Here is a 21,857-nt window from a genome sequence, read left to right as displayed (position 1 = left end):
ATCAACAAGTGTTTATTGATCACCTAACACTGCGTGCCCAGCACTGTTACAAATAATCCGGGAGATAGAGACAGGTCTACCACGGGGCCCCTCCCCTCCAAGAGTTTACAATGTACTTGTGAGATCAGATACATACATACACAAAGACAACTATCCATCACAAATGGTGAATGCTAAGCATCGAAGAGTGACTCTTACATCCAGGGTTGGAGGATGGAGGGGTGGGAGAGGGATGGAGTGGTCAGAGGAGGCTCAGTGGAGGAGGTGGTGCTGAGCAACTTCTCCAGGCATGAGGCAGACGTGGCTAAGGGGAGAGGGCCCTCCCTCCCCCTTACGACAGTTTAAATAGAGGCAAAAACAAATCGAGAAAGGCGCAGAGGCATGTTACAAGGAATGGGCCCCTCCTGCCGGCACGGAGGTTCAGGGAGGGGTCCTGGAGTTTTTTTGGAAGCTGGTCATGTGCAAACCGGTGAGGGGACAAGGCCTTTGGTTTGGTTGGGACCCGCACCCGCACCTGCACCCCCACCCCCAGGGAAATGGGGCCTTTTCACACGTTAGAGATGACCACCTGGGCATCATCGCCTACATGTCCTCCTCAACGGCAGCCCCAACTGCAGCTCAAGTATCACCCGGATGTGGGCCATGGGACCTTGGGCAGGATTATACCACGCGGGAGCCTTTGGGGGCCTCCTGGCACCTCTGCCGTGTCTGGTAAAGGCTGGTGGGGAGACTATGAAGAGGGCTGCCAGGGGGCCCGTGTGGTGCTGTGTTCCTTCAGAGGCTCTGTAGTGCTCTGGGGGCAGCCCCTGGGGGCCTGATCCCAGGCTTCGGGCTGATTTTCCATTAGGCCCTGAAGACCCTCTGGCCCCGTAGAAACACCCACTGGACTTCCCACACGTGTCCACCCAGCTTCACAGACACCCAAGTTCTTATTCTTTCTTGGGCAGCATCAAGGAGGGGTATCCTTCTCAAGTCCCCAGTAGCTCCCATGCTGCCATCCCCCAGCCAAGAGCCGTGTCTTAAAAAAACTCAGTTTCCTGTTTCTAAGGAGATCACCGAATAGGCCCCTTAGCAGGATGCCTGGTCGGAGGGAGGCAGGGGCTTCAGAGAAAGTTGGAGCTGAAGTAGCTTCGGAGGGAGTTCCTCAGGACAGTCAGTGTCTGCTGCCACCTTGAACGTTCCACCATGTCTTCTTTCCTTGTGCTTTCCCTGGGCAGCGATTCTGGTCTTTTTTGGTCCCCCTCCTCCCTCTCATCCTATACCCACTGGTTCTCTGTTCCCTTGGGACTGTGGGATGGCTTTATTTCAGGTCACACACAAACCAGTCCAGACACTGTGGAGTTATAACAAGAGAGGGATGGAGGCTCCCGGGCCCATTACTTACTAGCCAATCAGTTCCTTTGGAGGGAGGCTTGGGATGGAGCTTAGCGCCAGATGGCCATAGAAGCCACCGTGTCTCCTTCCCACCCCCACCCCCCAGCAATGAGCTGAGAACCAACCCGAGCAAGAGGAAGGGTCTTCGATCACAGAGAAGGTCAGTCACTGGGATGCGATTGGTGGGTTTGGGGTTGGAGTTTCAGGTAAACCAGAGGACTGAGGGGCGCCTCTGGGGCCTGGCCTAGGGTGGGGGGTGGGTTTAGAGTGGAGAGTTGGGGATTCAAGGTGGGAGGAACGGGGCGCCAAGATGAAGGGAACCGAAAATCTGGCTTGGCAAGCATCTTGACAGTTCAACCTGCACGCTGTCACAGCAGCTCCCGTTTCTGCCCTTGCTTGATCCAGTGGCCAAAGTCAGTCTATCCTCAGCAGCACCTTCTGGCGCAATCCAGTGGCAATGTCCCTCACCTGTGGCCCTGGGGGAAGGCTGTCCACTGGCTCTCACAGACCCAGCCCCCCCCAACCGCCAGCGCTGGCCCCTGGGTCTTCACACATACCCTGTCAGGCTGTAGGAGTTAAACTCACTCTTGGCTTTGGGTGGTTGACCAGGCCTCGGAGAGCTCCGGGTGGCGAGGGGCTGGGCCTGATAGGCATCGTAGTAGTTGGAGCGATTTCCTTGCAGTGGGCAGGAAAAGCAGAGGATGATCCCAGCTATCAGGGAGAACAGGGAGGAAATGATGCCCAAGTAGAGAGCCTCTCCGATCTCAAATTTCATGCTGTCAGGCACCAGGGGGGAGTAGAAGTCCCGCAGGATCCCATGAAGATTCCACGCAACGGGGATGAAGCCCAGGAGGCCTCCAAGGAGGAAGAAGACTCCACCCACCACCGCCACTCTGTCTTTGGCGCGAGAGTTCTGGCAGAAGACGGTGCACCGCATGCCCACCACGGTGATGATACAGGCCAACGAGGAGATGGCGCTAGATGTCACCATCATGGCCTGGGCAGCCTGGATGTCAGCAGGCAGGCCCAGCATGGTGCTGTAGATGTCACACTGGGTGATGCCAGTGCTGTGCGTGGCACACTCCATCCAGAGGCCCTTGGAGAAGCCGACTGCCGTCACGATGCTGGCCCCGACGTAAGAACTCGTTCGCCAGCTGGGGAGCAGCATGGCAACCAGGGTGCCCAAGAGCCCCAGAAGGCCTAGGATGTAGCCTACAAGTTGGAGGCCGAGAGAGGCCATGGCCGACCTCTCCGTAGATGCGTCTTCAGGGCCCGTTCCCTCGTCTCCCGGCTGTAGCACTTGCTCCTTGGATCCTGGCCTCTAATCCCTCATTGCACAGTGTCTCCGCCAGGCCGACCTCTCGCCTCCTTACAAGTGTCTGTGGGTGGCCACGAGCAGGCTCAAGAAGGCATCCAGAAGACCTAAAAAAAAAAAAAAATCCATAAACCAGATTAAATATTGACCAGAAGCTTATGAGAAACCAGAAAATGCTGGATGCCTTTTGACCTTTGTTATCTTTAGAAATAACACACGAGAAAGAAAAAAAAAAAAAAACTTTGAAAGTGGAGCCAAAATGTCGTCGCCTCCTGCGTAGGCACATGCATTAGTTTGGCAGCCAGACAAAGCCAGCGGCCAGACGGGTGGCTGCTTTCCGAGAAGCTGGTGATGGCAGCGTTGGTCGTGGGGACTGTGTTTAACTCCGGGTCAGGCTGTCGGCTGGCACGGTTCTGTCTCCCAGGCCTACTGTTTAACGCATTGCCCGGCAACAGTGCCACAGGGCCCCTCAATTGCACACTGGGGCCAAACTCCAGGAAACTGGAGTGGGAGGAAGAGGCCCCAAGATAGAGCCGTGAACTCCAGCTTGTGAGAGACCTCTCGAATCTCCAAAGGCCTAGAGAGCAATGATGTAGGCCCGAGTCAACCTGTCCATGATGAAAGGGTTGGGGCAGGTTGGGACAGGCAACAAAGCCTTCAGTCCACTGTCTCAGAGTTCAAGTCTTCCCAGCCCTGCCCAAATCCTCCTCCACAGGCTAGCCTGAGGTCTCCTGTCTGTATAACACACGCAGATTTCTTTTCTTTTGTTTTCTTTTTTTGTCTTTTTAGGGCTGCTCCCGCGGCATATGGAGGTTCCCAGGCTAGGGGGTCTCATCGGAGCTGTAGCCTCCAGCCTACACCACAGCCACAGCAACGCCAGATCTGAGCCGCATTTGCCACCTACACCACAGCTCACGGCAACACCGGATCCTTAACCCACTGAGCGAGGCCGGGGATCGAACCCGCATCCTCATGAATACCAGTCAGTTTGGTTAACTGCTGAGCCACGACAGGAACTCCCACCCCGACAATTCTTGCCCACCCTCCTCAGAGGTGGCCCACCATCCCTAGGCCTTTTAGGTGACGTGGGAGGATTCAGGAGCAAAGATTGTTCCAGGGCCTGGAGGGAGTTCTGACATTCCCTAAGCTCTCTGTTAGGGGCACCAGGACAGACAGAGGAAAAGATAACTGCTCTAGAATAGAGGGCTTTGCAAGAGGCAGCCTTTAGCATCTCAGAGCTGTTCAGGATTTTGCAGGGTTCAGTGAGCATCCCCCCAGCCCCTGCCACTCTTACCAAGTTTCGACACATTAAGGGTCATCCTTCTCTCCAGCTATTGGAAGACCCTCCGACCCCACTACTTTTTCCACAATCTGGCTATTCCATTTTACCCTCTTCAAGATGTCTCTTTCATTTTACTCTCTTCAAGATTTCTCTTTCTCTAATCACCTCTTTTTTTTTTTTTTTTGCCTTTTTGTCTTTTGTTGTTGTTGTTGTTGCTATTTCTTGGGCCGCTCCCGCGGCATATGGAGGTTCCCAGTCTAGGGGTTGAATCGGAGCTGTAGCCACCGGCCTACGCCAGAGCCACAGCAACACAGGATCCGAGCCGCGTCTGCAACCTACACCACAGCTCACGGCAACGCCGGATCGTTAACCCACTGAGCAAGGGCAGGGACCGAACCCACAACCTCATGGTTCCTAGTCGGATTCGTTAACCACTGCGCCACGACGGGAACTCCTTTTTTTTTTTTTTTTTTTGTCTTTTTGTCTTTTTGCCATTTCTTGGGCCGCTTCCGCGGCATACGGAGGTTCCCAGGCTAGGGGTCCATTTGGAGCTATGGCCATCGGCCTACGCCAGAGCCACAGCAACGCGGGATCTGAGCCACGTATGCGACCTACCACAGCTCACGGCCACACCAGATCCTTAACCCCCTGAGCAAGGCCAGGGATCGAACCTGCAATCTCATGGTTCTTAGTCGGATTCGTTAACCACTGAGCCATGACAGGAACTCCTCTAATCACCTCTTAAATGTGAGTCCTCCTTGGAAGCCCATCCTTTTCTCAGTCCTGGCTCTGTCCCTGAGCAAACATGTCCACACCCAAGATATAACCGCCTACCCTTTCATGGCACTCCCTAATCTGAATTTGCAGCATAGAGCTTCAAAGACTTCCAGAGTGATCACCTGTTTAAAATGTCCACTGGGGAGTTCCCGTCGTGGCGCAGTGGTTAACGAATCTGACTAGGAACCATGAGGTTGCGGGTTCGGTCCCTGGCTTTGCTCAGTGGGTTAAGGATCCAGCGTTGCTGTGAGCTGTGGTATACATCGCAGGTGAGGCTTGGATCCTGCGTTGTTGTGGCTCTAGCACAGGCTGGCAGCAACAGCTCGGTTTAGACCCCTAGCCTGGAAACCTCCATATGCCTCAGGTGCAGTCCCAAAAAGACTAAAGACAAAAAAATTAAAAATAAGAAATTTAAAAAAATGTCCACTTGGAGAGTTCCCTGATGGCCTAGCAGGTTAAGGATCCGACGTAGTCACTGCTATAGCTCAGACTCAATCCCTGACATGGGAATTTCCACATGCTGCAGGCATGGCCAAAAATCAATCCATCAATTATTTAAATAACATGTCCACTTGGAAATCTCATGGGCACCTCACATTTGGCAAGTTCAAAAGAGCACTCATCACCTCCTCCGTTGCATCCCTCCAAAGAGTTCTTCCCTGGGCTCCCTGTGGTCACTGAAAGATACCTCTCTCCATCTTCTTGCACCAGACAAGACCTAAATCCCTAAATCCTGGAAGGGATTTTTTTTTTTTTTTAGGGCTGCACCCACAGTATATGGAAGTTCCCAGGCTAGGGGTCCAATCAGAGCTGCATCTGGGACCACAGCCACAGTAATGCCAGCTCCAGGCTGCATCTGCAACTTCCACCACAGCTCATGGCAACACCGGATCCCTAACCCACTGAGCAGGGCCAGGGATCTAACACACATCCCCATGGACACTAGTCAGGTTCCTTTCCACTGCACCACAATGGGAACTCCCAGAAGGGATTCTTGAAACCCTCTCTCACACTTAACCTTCGCCTCTCACATCACAGTCTTATCCTTGGAGATACTTCAAACCCAGGGCATCCTCCATCCCCATTGCTGCTTCTACAAGCCAAGGCTTCATTATCTTCTCTTCCCTGGTCTATGGCAATGATTTTCTCCCCGGTCTTACTTCCAATCTTGCATCCTCCAACTTCATTCTCCATGCTGTTGCTAAGTAATCTTTCAGCACTAATCTGATCAAGTCTCTGTGTAAAACATTCCAGTGGCTCCCCATCGGCTAAAGTCCAAACGTGTTTGTACACTATGACCTGTCAAACTTCATCTCTTGCCATTCCCCTCCTCATACTCTATGCTTTTGCTTAATTAAATTACTTTCAGTTCCTCAATCATGTCATGCCGACTTTTGCTCCCAAACCTGAGTGCAGGCAGCTCCTACTGTGCAGGAGACTCGGCATTCTTCTCTCTCTGTTTAGCACCTTTTCATCCTTTAGGGGCTCAACTCAGATGTCTTTTACCCTAGCCTGGGTCAAGTTCCCTTCCTGTGTGTTCTTATGGTATCTTGTGTTTATTTACCTCAATCATCGTAATATTATTCCTACTACTAATAATAGCAACACTCACATAATAAAATAGCAACACTCATAGAGTGTATCCTATGTGACTTTTTTTTTAGGGGGTCCTATGTGACTATTATAAACACTTCTTGGGAATTCCTACTGTGGCTCAGTGGAAACGAATCTGACTAGCATCCAGGAGGATGCAGGTTCGATCTCTGACCTCACTCAGTGGGTTAAGGATCTGACATTGCTGTGAGCTGTGGTTGGTGTAGGTCACGGACATGGCTTGGATCTGATGTTGTGGCTGTGGTGTAGGCCAGTGACTACAGCTCGGATTTGATCCCTAGCCTGGGAACCTCCATATGTCATGGCTATGGCCCTAAAAAGAAAAAAAAATATTATTATAAACACTTATTTACCTCAATCATAGTAATACTACTACTACTGATAATAATAATAGCAACACTCATATAATAAAATAGCAACACTCATATAGTGTATGCTATGTGACTATTTTAAGCCCTTTAATACGTTAACTCACTCATCACCACAATATCTTGTGGTAGATACTAATCCCTATAGCGTGGATAAGGAAACTGAGGTAGAGATTGTACTTATTTCACTATATTGCAATCTTCTCTTCAAATCCTTATTCTGGAGTTCCCATTGTGGCTCAGTGGTTAACAAATCTGACTGGGAACCATGAGGTTATGGGTTTGATCCCTGGCCTTGCTCCGTGGATTAAGGATCCAGAATTGCTGTGAGCTGTGGTGTAGGTTGCAGACGTGGCCCCGATCCGGCAATGCTGTGGCTCTGGCCTAGGCCAGTGGCTACAGCTCCGATTAGACCCTTAGCCTGGGCAGCTCCATATGCCACTGGAGCAGCCCAAGAAATGGAAAAAAAAGACAAAAAACAAAAACAAAAAACAAGTCTTTATTCTTCCCCAGGATTCTATGAGCTACTTGAACCTAAGGCTTGTATCTTGTTCATCACTTTGTCTCCAGGGCCTTGCATGGCACATTACCCACCAATCACACACCCAAAGAAGGGGTTCAAAAATGTCTTCTGGACCTCTTGTTGTGGCTCCATGGAAATGAACCCGACTAGTACCCATGAGGATGCAGGTTCAATCCCTGGCCTTGCTCAGTAGGTTAAGGTCCTGGAGTTGCCACGAGCTGTGGTGTAGTTTGCAGATGTGGCTCAGATTTGGCACTGCTGTGGCTGTAGCGTAGGCCGGCAGCTGCAGCTCCAATTTGACCTCTATCCTGGGAACTTCCATGTGCTGCGAGTGCAGCCCTAAAAAAAAATGTCTTCTTAATGAATAAATAAAGATGGTAGAGAGGTTTGAGGGACTCTGAGCCATGGACTTTCTAAATGAGTCGATGACACTTCGGTGTAAGATTCCAGAGCTGCCCAACGTTGGAAAAGAGAAACGATCAGAGAAAGAAGGAAAGCAATAAAGAGGGGGTGGGGAACACAGAAGGGAGGGGGAGAGAGAGAGAGAGAGAGAGAGAGAGAGAGAGAGGCTGTGACTGAGAGAAAGGCAAACGGAGTTTCACCATTGTATACGTATCTTCAACCAAATGCCAAAACAGTTTGAGGGAGGAAACCATACATGAAGCTCGTATTGTGCCTCTGCAGAGTCTGTCCCAAGGTTGATGGTCATCACTCCTCATCAGTGATGGTTATGGTGATGCCAAGGTGGATGCAAAGCAGTGTGGAGCAGGGGCAGGAAAACATTGGACAGGAAGTGTGGAGGGAAATCTGTTTGAATCTCATCCCTGTCTCTTGTCCGTGGGGACACTGCTCAAGTCTCTAGCAGGCATTCATCCTCTTATTGCTAAAACGAGCCCCATGCTACCTGCTCCAGTCATGATTATGCATCTCAATGGGGGCTTAAGAGCTGGTGGAAGCCCTTCTACCTCTCCCTGGTGAGTGTCTCCTGGGGACCCCTTCAAATACTTACCGGGTCTTTGAGCTCCTTGAGCTCCCTATGCTTACCTCCTCCCTACAAAGCTATCACCCTATCCTAATCATCCCCTTTTGCAGCCAGGATTCTTTTTTTTTTTTTTTGGCTGTTCATCTTTTTTAGGGTTGCACCCACGGCACGTGGAAGTTCCCAGGCTAGGGGTCCAATCGGAGTTACAGCTGCCAGCCTACGCCCCAGCCACAGCAATGCAGGATCCGAGCTGCATCTGTGACCTCTACCACAGCTCACAGCCATGCGGATTCCTGACCCACAGAGCGAGGCCTGGGATCGAACCCATGTCCTTACAGATGTTTGTCGGGATCATTACCTCTGAGCCATGACAGGAATTCGCTCCACTGGAAATGTTCTCACCAAAGTTACCAACAATGTCCTTGTCCCCACATCCAGTGGTCATATCTCTGCCATCTCACCTTGTCCCTCTCCTTCATGAAATTCTCTACACCCTCATTTTCTAAAACCGCACCCCCAGGTCTCCCTGCTCTTCAGAATGATTCCTCTACCGCTCCTTTATAAGTTCCTTCTCTTCTACACATGCTTTAAATCTGACTATTCCTCCCACCCAGGGTTTCATTTAGACATCTCTTCTTATTCTTTTTTGTGTGCATGTCTCTTTTTTGTCTTTTCTAGGGCTGCACCTGTGGCACAAGGAGGTTCCCGGACTAGGGGTCTAATGGGAGCTATAGCTGCGGGCCTATGCCAGAGCCACAGCAACACCAGATCCAAGCCGCATCTGCAACCTACACCATAGCTCACAGCAACACCAGATCCTTAACCCACTGAGCGGGGCCACGGATTGAACCTGCCACCTCATGGTTCCTAATAGGAGTCGTTAACCACTGAGCCACGATGAGAACTCCCCTCTTCTTATTCTTTACATTCTCCATGAGTGACCTCCTCCACTCCATCTCTATGCCAGGGACCCGTGAATCCATACATCTTGCCTAAATCTCTGTCCTGAACTCAAGAATTGTAGATGCATCTGTTTGGAATGTCCCATTCTGAACAGTTTAATGGCACCTCAGACTTAACATTTCGCAAACCCGAAATCATTTTCACTCTTCACTCTCTACTCCTAATCATTTTCACTCTTCCCTCTCTACCCCTAATATCATTTTCACTCTTCTCTCTCTACACTCACACCATGTTTCCTATCTCAATGGGACCATCACTCATCCAGCAACCCAAACCAGTCATCCTTGGCTCCTCACTTCTTGACATGCAATCAGCTATGAAGTGTATCAGATCTACCTTTAAACTGCATCCTGAATGCATCCACTTCTTTGCATCTCCACCACCTAGACTATAGTCAAACCCTCTAGCTATTACCTCTGTCCAGTTGGAAATCCCAAAGGTACCTCAAATTGATCTAATTCTGCTTCTGCCCTGCCCCTGCAATCAATTATCCCGCCAGTAGACAAGGAACTTTCGAAAATGGAAATCAAGGAGTTCCCATTGTGGCTCAGCAGTTAACGAACCCGACTAGTATCCATGAGGATGCAGGTTCTATCCCTGGCCTCGCTCACTGGGTTAGGATCCGGCATTGCTGTGAGCTGTGGTGTAGGTTGTAGACGCACCTCGGGGCTGGCATGGTTGTGGCTGTGGCTGTGGTGTATGCCAGCAGCTACAGCTCCGATTGGGCCCCCTAGCCTGGGAGCCTCTGTAGGCTGACGGTGCAGCCCTAAAAAGACAAAAAATAAATAAAAAATAAAATAAAATGGAAATCAAGTCATTAGTACCACCCCACCTCTTTGCCATGTTTAAAAAACCTTCAGGACCTCATCATTGTTTTCACAATGAAGTTCAAACTCTATAGCCCAAGAAACTAGGAGAGTTCTCCAATGTCTGACTCTTGCTTTTCTTTTTTTTTTTTTTTTTTTTTTTTTGTCTTTTTGTTGTTGTTGTTGTTGTTGCTATTTCTTGGGCCGCTCCCACGGCATATGGAGGTTCCCAGGCTAGGGGTTGAATCGGAGCTGTAGCCACCGGCCTACGCCAGAGCCACAGCAACGCGGGATCCGAGCCGCGTCTGCAACCTACACCACAGCTCACGGCAACGCCGGATCGTTAAGCCACTGAGCAAGGGCAGGGACCGAACCCGCGACCTCATGGTTCCTAGTCGGATTCGTTAACCACTGCGCCACGACAGGAACTCCTGACTCTTGCTTTTCTTCCAAGGCTCATCCCTCACCAACAACCACCAACCTCATGCTTTATATTCCTATGTGCATGCGCACACACACACACACACTCTCTCTCTCTAACCGTTCCTGAACATGTGTGCTTCTCTAAAGTTGCCTTTCTCTCCGGCTCCAAACCCTTAAGCATGCTATTCAAGCATCCAATATTTGTTTGAATAATGGCTAGTCATTCTTCAAGGCTCATCCTCTCCTTGAAACCTTTCTTAAACCCCTCTTCTGGAGTTCCCATCGTGGTCCAGTGGTTAATGAATCCGACTCGGAACCATGAGGTTGGGGGTTCGATTCCCGGCCTCGCTCAGTGGGTTAAGGATCCGGCGTTGCCGTGAGCTGTGGTGTAGGTTGCAGATGAGGCTTGGATCCCGCATTGCTGTGGCTCTGGCGTAGGCTGGCGGCTACAGCTCCAATTCGACCCCCTAGTCTGGGAACCTCCATATGTGATGGGTGTGGCTCTAGAAAAGACCAAAAACAAAAACAAAAACATGAGGACGAGGGTTCGATCCCTGGCCTCACTCAGTGGGTTAAGGATCCAGCATTGCCATGAGCTGTGGTGTAGGTCACAGAAGCAGCTCGGAACCTGCATTGCTGTGGCTGTGGTGTAGGCCAGCAGCTACAGCTCCGATTCGACCCTGTAGCCTGTGAACCTCCATATGCTGTGGGTGTGGCCCTAAAAGACAAACAAAAACCCCTCTTCCCATCCAAGCTGGCTTAAATGTTTTCACTTTGTAGTTCCTATCCATAGCTGAGCAGTCCATGAGGGTTGGTGAGCTACCCTGAGGACTTTCAGGGACAAGGATCCCTGCCTCCCAGAAGAGCAGCTCCTGATTTGGCCTTCCTCGGAAGAGCCTGGTTTAGGTTTCTCATGGGAGTCCACAGTGTCCTCAGGAGGAGAGCCTCTCCCCAGAGCCAATTCTGACTCAGGAGGAGTAAATAGGAAAGTGGTTTGGGGCAGAGGAAAGGCAAAATTTGTTTGTTCGTTTGAGGGGTGCACCTGCAGCATATGGAAACGCCCAGGCTAGGGGTTGAATCAGAGGTGCTGCTGTCAGCCTCCGCCACAGCCAAAGCCACCACCAGATCCGAGCTGCATCTATGACCTACACCACAGCTCATGGCAACGCTGGATCCTTGGATCCTTAACTCACTGAGCGAGGCCAGGGATTGAACCTGCATCCTCATGGATACTAGTCAGATTCATAACCTGCTGAGCAGCCACAGGAACTCCCAGGAGCAGGCAGCTTTGAAAGAAGTCTTCCTAGAAGTCAAGCCCTGGTGGCTTCAGAGGGACGGAGAACTCTAGGCTGTACCAGCTGAACTTGTTTTACTGGGCTTGGGGCCAACACACTCCATGGCCCAGGGGCTGGGGAAGCAGGCTTCATTTAGGAGTCTTATTTAATCTTCCTTAAGGGAGGGATTAGAACTGCAGGAGAGGATTAGGAGGGTCAAGACTGACAGCAGCCTTGGAATTAACCCCCTCTTGCCTGAGCCCCTGCCCCCGCCACTTGCCATTTCTTGCTCCAAGAGTCTTGTGCGTGGGCACTTTCATAAGACTCCATGGGATGAGACGGGAGGGGTTCTTGGGCTCAAAGAAGGATATGCAGTACTGTTGTGGGGGTGATGGAGGCCACCACGGCCCTCCTCTGTTAGCCTCATTTCTCCATCCCTTGATCTCACAGCCCCTCACAGAAATCGGAGACCCTGGCTTTCCTCCCCACACTCCACCCCCAGTTCCCAAGGGCTCTAGTAGGTGGTAAAGCCATTCCTTCGAAACCTGGCTTTCTGGAAAGCTGGTCCTTGGAGCAGTTCACCTTTCTTTCTGCATCAGCTGGTTGATGATAGCTCAGGGAACTGCAACTGGATTGAGAGTTTCTATTTACTTGAGAAAGATGTCTAGGAGTTCCTATCGTGGCTCAATGGTTAACAAATCTGACTAGGAACCATGAGGTTGCAGGTTCGATCCCTGGCCTTGCTCAGTGGGTTAAGGATCCAAGGCCGGCGGCTACAGCTCTGATTAGACCCCTAGCCTGGGAACCTCCATATGCTGCGGGAGCGGCCCTAGAATAGGCAAAAATACAAAAAAAAAAAAAAAAAAAAGTCTAGGAGTTCCCATCGTGGCTCAGTTAATGAACCCAACTAGTACCTATGAGGATGCAGGTTCAATCACTGGCCTTGTTCAGTGGGTTAAGGAACTTGCATTGCCATGAGCTGTGGTGTAAGTCACAGATGTGGCTCAGATCCCACGTTGCTACAGCTCTGATTCGACCCCTAGCCTGGGAACCTCCATATGCTGCAGGTGTGGCCCTAAAAGACGAAGAAGAAGGAGGAGAAGGAGAAGAAGGAGGAGAAGGAGAAGAAGGAGAAGAAGAAGAAGAAGAAAGAAGTTTAGTTTTGTCCTGATCATCAAAATAAGGCGCTCTCACATTTGAATGCTAGAAAACACAGAAAAGTAGAATTTAGAAAACAGATACCTCCTAGAATCTCCCCAGCTATCAGCGCTGTTCATGTTTTCGTTCCAATCCCATTGTCAAAGAGGTTACTTGAATAATGTCTCAGTCCAAAGAAGAACTGCCTTTTTTAAAAAAATTGAGATGTAATTGACATGTAACATTGCATTCATTTCACGCGTACAACATAATGATTTGATCTATGTGTATAGGGCAAAATGATCACCGCAGGAAGTTTAGTTAACATCCATCACCCCACGTAGTTACAAATTTTTCTTTTTTTTCTTCTGATGAGAACTTCTATCACCTATTGTCTTAGCAACTTTCAAATACACAGTACAGTATTAACTATAGTTATCGGAGTTCCCGTCATGGCTCAGTGGTTAACGAATCCAACTAGGAACCATGAGGTTGCGGGTTCGGTCCCTGCCCTTGCTCAGTGGGTTAAGGATCCGGCGTTGCCGTGAGCTGTGGTGTAGGTTGCAGATGTGGCTCGGATCCCATATTGCTGTGGCTCTGGCATAGGCCGGTGGCTACAGCTCTAATTGGACCCTTAGTCTGGGAACCTCCATATGCCGTGGGAGCGGCCCAAGAAATGGCAAAAAAGACAAACAAAACAAAACTATAGTTATCATGCTGTACCTGACATCCCCAGGATTTGTTTATATTATAACTGGACGTTAATACCTTTGACTTCCTTCACCATTTCATTCACTCATCCCCACCCGTACTTCTGGCAACCATCAGTCTGTTCTCTGTATCTATGATTTCTCTCTCTCTCTCTCCTTTTTTTTTTTTTTTTCTTTTTAGGGCTGCACCTGTGGCATAGGGAGGTTCTCAGGCTAGGGGTCAAATTGGAGCTACAGCTGCCAGCCTACACCACAGCCAAAGTAACATGGGATCCAAGCCATGTCTGTGATCTACACCACAGCTCACGGCAACATCAGATCCCCAACCCACTGATCGAGGCCAGGGATTGAACCCGCATCCTCAGGAGTACTAGTCAGATTCGTTTCCGCTTCGCCACAACAGGAACACCTCATTTTTTTTTTTTTTTTTTTAGATTTCACATATGATATCATACAGTATTTGTCTCTGTCTGACCTATTTCACTGAGCATAATGCCCTCAAGGTCCATCCACGTTGTCCCAAATAGCCAGATTCTCTTCAAAGAAGGAATTTCTAATGACAGACTTGGAGACCAGTGGGAAAGAGTTATTTAAGGGCTTAAGGGGGAGACTTCACCCAGAAATCCATCTTCTGCTGACTCCCTGAGTTCATGCCGAGAGGAAGGCACTAGAGCTAGCTATGAGGGAGTCCCCCTTCCAGACCTCCTCAGCCCTCAGCCCTTGTACCCACCAAAGCTAAGCAGAGGGGTAAACTGGGCCTCTGTTCCTCTCACCCCTTCGTTTCCATCTTTTTATCCTCAAAAAGCTCCATGCATCCAAAAAATTATTATCTGATTTGGCGAATGCTTCCTCTGGTCCTATAGTTTCAAAGAGTGGAAACTGGAATTCCCATCGTGGCTCAGCAGTGACAAACCTGACTAGGATCCATGAAGTTTTGGGTTCGATCCCTGGCCTCGCTCAGTGAGTTAAGGATCCGGCATTGCTGTGAGCCGTTGTGTAGTTTGCAGATACAGCTCAGATCTGGTGTTGCTGTGGCTGTAGTGTAGGCGGGCAGCTGCAGCTCCAATTCAACCCTTAGCCTGGGAACCTCCATATGCCACGGGTGCAGCCTTAAAAAGACAAAAAAAAAAAGAAAAAAAAAGAAAGAAAGAAAAGAAAACAAGTGGAAAATTTGTGGTAGTCTTGAGGAAACAAATACTACCAACCTAAGTGCTTCCTTCCCCACCCCTTTCCTCAGAAACCCAAGGTGGTCCAGCCTGGCTTCAGCATGGGCCAAACTGATAACAACTAGAAAGCAAGAACTCACCCAGGTGAATTTCAAAGCTTGCAAATAGGGAGTTCCCGTCCTGGCTCAGTGGTTAACGAATCCAACTAGGAACCATGAGGTTGCGGGTTCAATCCCTGGCTTCGCTCAGTGGCTGAAGGATCCTGCGTTGCCGTGAGCTGTGGTGGAGGTCGAAGGTGTGGTTCAGATCCCACGTTGCTGTGGCTGTGGCTTAGGCTGGTGGCTACAGCTCCGATTCGATCCCTAGCCTGGGAACCTCCATGTGCAGTGGGTGTGGCCCTAAAAAAACAAAAAAATTAAAAAAAATAAAAAATAATAAAAGCTAGCAAATAAATCAGAATCGAGACACTTACGAAGCAGTTCTCCTGCAGAGCCTTGGAGGAGATGTATGGCCCTGGAGAGGAAGGAAGGGATGCTGAGGGAGGGGAGGAAGGTGCAAGGGGCCCAGGCTGAGGTGATAAAGGATTTCTAATTGTTAGCTGCAGCTTTGCAAAATCCATCTGCAAATCTCAGCCTTGGGTCAGAGACTTATTACAGATCAGAATTAAAGCCCTGGAGGCTGTGGGAGATTGAGGTACTTAAAAAAAAAAAAAAAACTTTCAGTGAGTTTTGTGTTTTTCCTGTCAAAAACTCCAGCTGGGCTTTTGTGTGGTGACCTGTGTGGGTCCAGGAGAGATCTTGAGAGGAGAGGGAGGAATTTGGAACATTCCAGCATTGGGGTGGGAAGAGGTGGGGGCTCTGTAAACCCCCATTAGGTGTTCCTGGCTAGCGGCCTGGAGGCCCAGCAGGAAGTCAGCCTCATAAACACAGCCCTGGTGAGAGCTAGTACCTAAGCGGCCCTGTACTGCCTACAGCCCCGCAGACGCATCTACCCTGCTTTTCTCCAGCAAGTCCCCAGGCCTACCCCATGCCTAAGACTGACTACAGGCTCAAGGGCAGACTTGTGTAGGTTCAGACTCCAGTGGCTTCGAAGAGCACGTCCTGGTGCCTACAAGATGGGACTGAGGCAGCCATGATAAGAGTGGGCCTCCTGTGTGCAGCATACACAGCAGTATCCCCACTCTGTCACGTGATTCTCTCAAAAGTTTCTGTGGAGGGAGTTCCCCCATGGCTCAGGGGGTTAAGGATCTGACATGGGCACGGCAGTGACTCTGGTTACAGTTGTGGCGTGGGTTCGAGCCCTGGCCTGGGAACTTCTGCATGCCTTGGGCATGGCCAAAAAAGAGAAAAAAAGAAAAAGGGTCCATGGTGTGGAGTGTGGTGATTGGGGGTTCCTCTACAAATGGGAGAAAAGAAGGCTTTCCCATGTATTTTTTTCTGCTTAGAAACATAGATGCTATGGCAAAGAATTCCAAAAATAAAGCATAAAAAAGAAAGAGGTCCCCCATACCACAAGCAAGAGGTATAATTTTAATCATTGTTAACATTTTAATGTATATAGAAGATGGGAAGAGAAATACTTTTTACAGAATTAAATTGCATCAGTCCCCACAGTTCTATAACTTTCTACCAATTCTAAACAATATAATGATATGACATTGACCTAGTGCATTGATATGGGCCCATTTTTTATGTCAATTAAAAAGCAGAGCGTTCCCGTTGTGGCTCAGTGGATTAAGAACCTAAGTAGTATCCATGAGGTTCGGGTTCGATCCCTGGCCTTAGCTCAGTGGTTAGGGATCTGGGGTTGCCATGAGCTGTGGTGGAGGTTACAGACATGGCTCAGATCTGGCATTTCTGTGGCTGTGGCATAGGCCAGCAGCTGCAGCTCCGATTCAACCCCTAGCTTGGGGACTTCCATATGCCACAGTTGTGGTCCTAAAAAGACTATAAAAGAAAAGAAAACAGATGTGCATCATTCTCTTATGGATGTGCTCTATTCATATAGAAATATAATTTAACCATCAACTATTAGACATTTTTGCTATTTCCATTTTTTCACTACTATATCCTAACATCTTTGCATATAATACTGACAAATTTCTCGGAACAGAATTGCTAGGTCAAAGAGTATGAATGCTTCAAAGACTAACACGACGCATTACAGAAGTAGGGCAGCTATTGCTATTTTCAGATGAGAAATCAGGGGCCCAGTGAGATGAAATGAATGACACCCAGCATCTCGAGTTGAGCAGTAATCGTTAGACCTGGAGTCTAGGTCTCCAGATGCCTGGTTCAATAGACTTGCCAGTGTACCACACTCCCTCCCCCAAGAATGCCTAAGTTAAATTGGAAGACTAGTGGCCACTATTCACTGAACACTTTCTAGGTGTCAGATATCATGGTGAGGGTTTCATTATCTGACTGAGCTACTGCTGAGCAGGACCAGGTCTGGACATTAAGAGCCAATCCCTTTTTTTTTTTCTTGGGCTATTTAGGCATATGGAGGTTCCCAGGCTAGGGGTCGAATCAGAGCTACAGCTGCCAGCCTATGCCACAGCCACCACAACACAGGATCCAAGATGCGTCTGTGACCTGTACTACAGCTCATGGCAATGCCAGATCCTTAACCCACTGAGAGAGGCCAGGGAGCATACCTGGAACCTCATGGTTCCTAGTCAGATTCATTTCCACTGTGCCCCGACGGGAACTCCAAGAGCCAACTCTTAATCATTGGGCCCTGTTCCATCTTGGAAGCAATTATCAAAGCAACCATCAAAGCAACCAATCAGATTTGTCGCCTAGTGTGAATTCATCGAAGCAAATAGGAAATCACCCTCCTTCCCAAGGTGGCCTGTAATTGTCTTGGGGATGCTAAAGGGATGCTGGTCCCCCAGCAGTGCTCCTGATCTCAGGCCTTGGGAGTCTGGGGGCATGAAAGCAAGCAAGATGAGTGGGGGGGGGGGGAATAGCAGGCTAATCTTCCAAGCAGCTGTGTGTCCCAGGGTTAAGTCTTCATCTCTTCTTTCCCCAGGTTTCACCCAGCTGACTTTCCCAAACCTGGGCTAGAGTCTATGCTGACAAGTAGAAAATTCCGGTTGACATGAGGTTGCAGGTTCGATCCCTGGCCTCGCTCAGCGGGTTAAGGATCTGGTGTTGCTGCGAGCTGCGGTGTAGGTTGAAGACGCGGCTCGGATCTGGCATTGCTGTGGCTGTGGTGCAGCTATAGCTTGGACTGGACCCTTAGCCTGGGAACCTCCATATGCCGCAAGTGCAGCCCTAAAAAAGACAAAAAGATAAAGAAAAAAGAAAATCCTGGTTGAATGCGAGTGAGAAAGTATAATAAAGGGGCACCTTATCAGCTCACAGGGATTCTGTGCAATTGACGATAGGGAAAGGCAGAATCTTAGGGGCAGGTGCCAGGGCGGATGAGGGCAGGATGTGGTTACCAGATTGGCAGTCCCTCAAGGACTACGTTCTAACTCTGCATTTCCTCCAGGTCGGCACTGTCAGATCCTGGTGGAATCATGCCAAAGACTGCGACTCCTCAGTGTTAAGCCTAGAAGCCTCTTTAGTAATCTGCTAAGACTCCTGCTGAGATGCGGGAAGCCTCGATCAGTGGGGGAAGGGAGAGGACAGGAAAGAGGGGCAGTCTGAGAAAAGCAGTATCTGGGGAAGGAGGGGAGTCAGCGGTGAGAGAACAAAGGGAGGAAAATGAGGATCTGGGAAGATACAGCCTAGGGAGGAGAGCAGAAGAAACAGGAGAGGGGTCTTTGAGGAGGAAAATCTGAGAGAGATGTAAAGCCAGGTCTTAGAGAGGGAGGAGATGCTGCTAAGAAAAGACGAGTCTAGGAGGAATGAGAGATTCTAGGGGCAAAGGGGCAGGGATGAGAGGACTATGGGAGAAGGAGTCAGGGTCGGGGGCAGAGAGGTTTAGAACCATTCTAGCCCCACTATACCACCAAACCAAGAAATTCTCATCAAGGTCACGAATGACCCCTATGTCACCAAAACCAATGGCCATGTTTCAGTCCTTAACTTCTACGCCACCTTCGACAGCCCCTCTGACTTTGCCCTTCTTGAAATATTTTCTTCTCTTGGTCTCTGTGATAGTCTCCTGATAGTCCCCATCTCTCTGGCTACTTCTTCATTGACTCTTCCTTCTCCTCTGTTGGATTCTTTTTTTTTTTTTTGTCTTTTTGTCTTTTTTTTAGGGCTGTGCCCACCATGCATGGAGGTTCCCAGGCTAGGGGTCGAATCGGAGCTGCAGCTGCCGGCCTACGCCAGAGCCACAGCAACGCCAGATCCAAGCCTCATCTGCAACCTACACCACAGCTCATGGCAACGCCAGATCCTTAACCCACGGAGAGAAGCCAGGGATCGAACACAAACCTCATCATTACTAGTCGGGTTCGTTAACCACTGAGCAACGACGGGAACTCCTGTTGGATTCTAAAATACAGGTGTTTCCCAGGAGTCTGACCTCAGTCTATTTCTCTTCTGGCTCTGCATTCCCACTCTTGGGAGACTCATCTCTCTTCCAGGGTTTCAATTACCCTATGTAGCCTGATGACTTCAAATCGTCATTTTCAGCCCAGACTTCTCTGACATTCAGACCCCTATATACTGACATCTCCATTTGGCGGTCTGGAAAGCTTCTCAAACTCAACTTGTCCAAAAATTATATCCTTGATTCCCTTTGAACTAAAACCAATCCTCCCTCCATCTTCTCCATTTGAGAAAGCCATCAGTTTAGACTCATAGTTAGACTTAACATCATTCTTTTCTTTTCTTTATATAATGATTTTTATTTTTTTCCCTTATAGCTGGTTTACAGTGATCTGTCAATTTCCTACTGTCCAGCATGGTGACCCAGTTACACATACATGTTTACAATCTTTTTTCTCCCATTATCATGCTCCATCATAAGTGACCAATCATAGTTCCCAGTGAATGCCACTCTTTTCTCTCTCTCTGACCCTCCACACCCCATCGCATATGATCTGTAAATCCTTCCAATCCTATCTGCAGTATATGGCTCATTCATCTGTCTATTGGTTTCCCATGTAAAAATGATAACTCCATTAGTATCCATTACCATTATCTGTCTCTCAAAATTTGTGGTGTCGGGACCACCTGACACTTTCAAAAATTATTTGGGAAACAACTCAGTGTCCTTCAACTAGTGAATGGATAGACAAACTATGGCACATCTGTACAATGGAATACTACCCAGCAATAAAAAGGAATGTACTATTGGTACAGGCAATCACATGGATGAAGCTCAAATGTATTATGCTGAGTGAAAGAAGCCAGACTCAAAATGCTTTTTACAGTGTCATTTCATTTATATGACTTTTTGTTTTGTTTTGCTTTTTAGGGCCACACGCATGGCATATGGAGGTTCCCAGGCTAGGGATCGAATAGGAGCTATAGCCGCCAGCCTACATCACAGCCACAACAACGCCAGATCTGAGTTGCGTCTGTGACCTACACCACAGCTCAGGGCTATGCCAGATCCTTAACCCACTGAGCAAGGCCAGGGATTGAACCCTCAACCTCATGGATGCTAGTCAGATTTGTTAACCGCTGAGCCACAGGGGGAATTCCTATATGACATTTTAAAATGACAGAGCTATAGGGCTGGAGAATAAATTAGTGGTTGCCTGAGTTGGGGTGGGGAAAGGCATTGACTACAATGATGTGGCACATGAAATTATTCCGGATGTTGGAACTGTAAAGATTGTTGTATAACTACAATTCGTGAAATTATACACCCTAAAGAATGAATTTTATGTGTCTTTTCACATTGTGTCACACAGAATATAAAATGACATGTAGGGAATTCCCATTGTGGCTTAGCAGAAATGAATCTGACTAGCATCCATGAGGATGCAGGTTCAATCCCTGGCCTTGCTCAGTGGGTTAAAGATCTGGCATTGCCGTGAGGGTGGTGTAGGTCACAGACAGGGCTTGGATCTGGCATTGTTGGGGCTGTGGCATGGGCCAGCAGCTGTAGCTCCAATTAGACCCCTAGCCCGGCAACCTCCACATGCCAAGAGTGGAGCCCTAAAAAGACAAAAAAAAAAAAAAAAAAAAAAAAAAGAAAAGAAAAGGACATGTAGACATATTTAAAAATAAATAAATAAAAAGTATTAGTTAAAAAATTATTAAAGGCCCCAAAAGGGCTTTCATCTTTCTGGGTTATATCTATCAGTATTTAACATATTGGAAATTAAAATGGATAAATTTTAAAACTACTTTTAATTTAAAATCATAACAATAAACCCATTGCATGTTAAAATAAGCTATATTTATGAAAAATTACTATTTTCCAGAACCAAAAAATTAGCAAGAAAAACTGGCATTGTACTACATTTTTGCAAATCTCTTTATTTTTTATATATTTGTTTATTTTGCTTTTTAGGGCCACACCTGCAAAGTGGCACATGGAAGTTCCCAGCCTAGGGGTTGAATCGGAGCTGTAGCTGCCAGCCTACGCCACAGTCACAGCAACGCCGGGTCCAAGCCTCACCTTCGACCTGCATCACAGCTCACGGCAACCCCAGATCCCTGACCCACTGAGCGAAGCCAGGGATCAAACCCGCATCCTCATGGATATTAGATTTGTTTCCACTGCACCACGATGGAAATTCCCACAAATCTCTTCAATATCTGGCTGAATAAAAGAGCAGCTGGATTCTCGTACCTGCTCTTGCATTCAATCGATTGCAATATGTTGTTCTGGCTAAAGGATATGAAGATATGAAGAAAGGCTGGGTATGTAGTAAGAGAAGGGGGCGATTTAATAACTTTTTAGGCAGAATTCTAAGAATGACCCCCCAAATGATGCTTACCTATGGATAAATTTCCTCCCCTCGGAGTTCCCTGGTGGCTCAGTGGGTTAAGGATCTGTCATTGTCACTTGTGGCTCTGGTTACTGGGGAGGTGTGGTTTTGATCTCTGGCCTCAGGACTTCTTCATGCCATGGACAAAGCCAAAAAATAAAATTCACTTCCTCTCCTTTGAGAGTGTGTGTTTATGATGATTCTCACTCCCGTGATTATGTTATTTGGCAAAGAGAATTTCTCCAGAGATTAGAGATTAGAGATTCTAATCTAATCATGTGAGTCCTTTCCAAGTG

General features: G+C 48.5%; 1 protein-coding gene across 1 annotated transcript; it reads right to left on the bottom strand.

The window, feature by feature from the left end:
- Nucleotides 1-1,795: 1,795 nt before the first annotated feature.
- CLDN2 (claudin 2) lies at nucleotides 1,796-2,749 on the bottom strand. The gene is given in 1 exon segment (NM_001161638.1): nucleotides 1,796-2,749. A coding segment is annotated over 1 exon segment (693 nt). The 5' UTR covers nucleotides 2,615-2,749; the 3' UTR covers nucleotides 1,796-1,921.
- Between the last annotated feature and the right edge of the window lie 19,108 nt (nucleotides 2,750-21,857).

The sequence above is a fragment of the Sus scrofa genome, chromosome X (assembly GCF_054392235.1).
Source record: "Sus scrofa isolate SSC_HxYL_T2T_F1_AM1 chromosome X, Sscrofa_HxYL_maternal_Yorkshire_Landrace_v2.0, whole genome shotgun sequence".
NCBI classification, from domain to species: Eukaryota; Metazoa; Chordata; class Mammalia; order Artiodactyla; family Suidae; genus Sus; species Sus scrofa.
The sequence above is the reverse complement of the archived record's forward strand: the minus strand, read 5'-3'. Positions and strand labels throughout refer to the sequence as shown.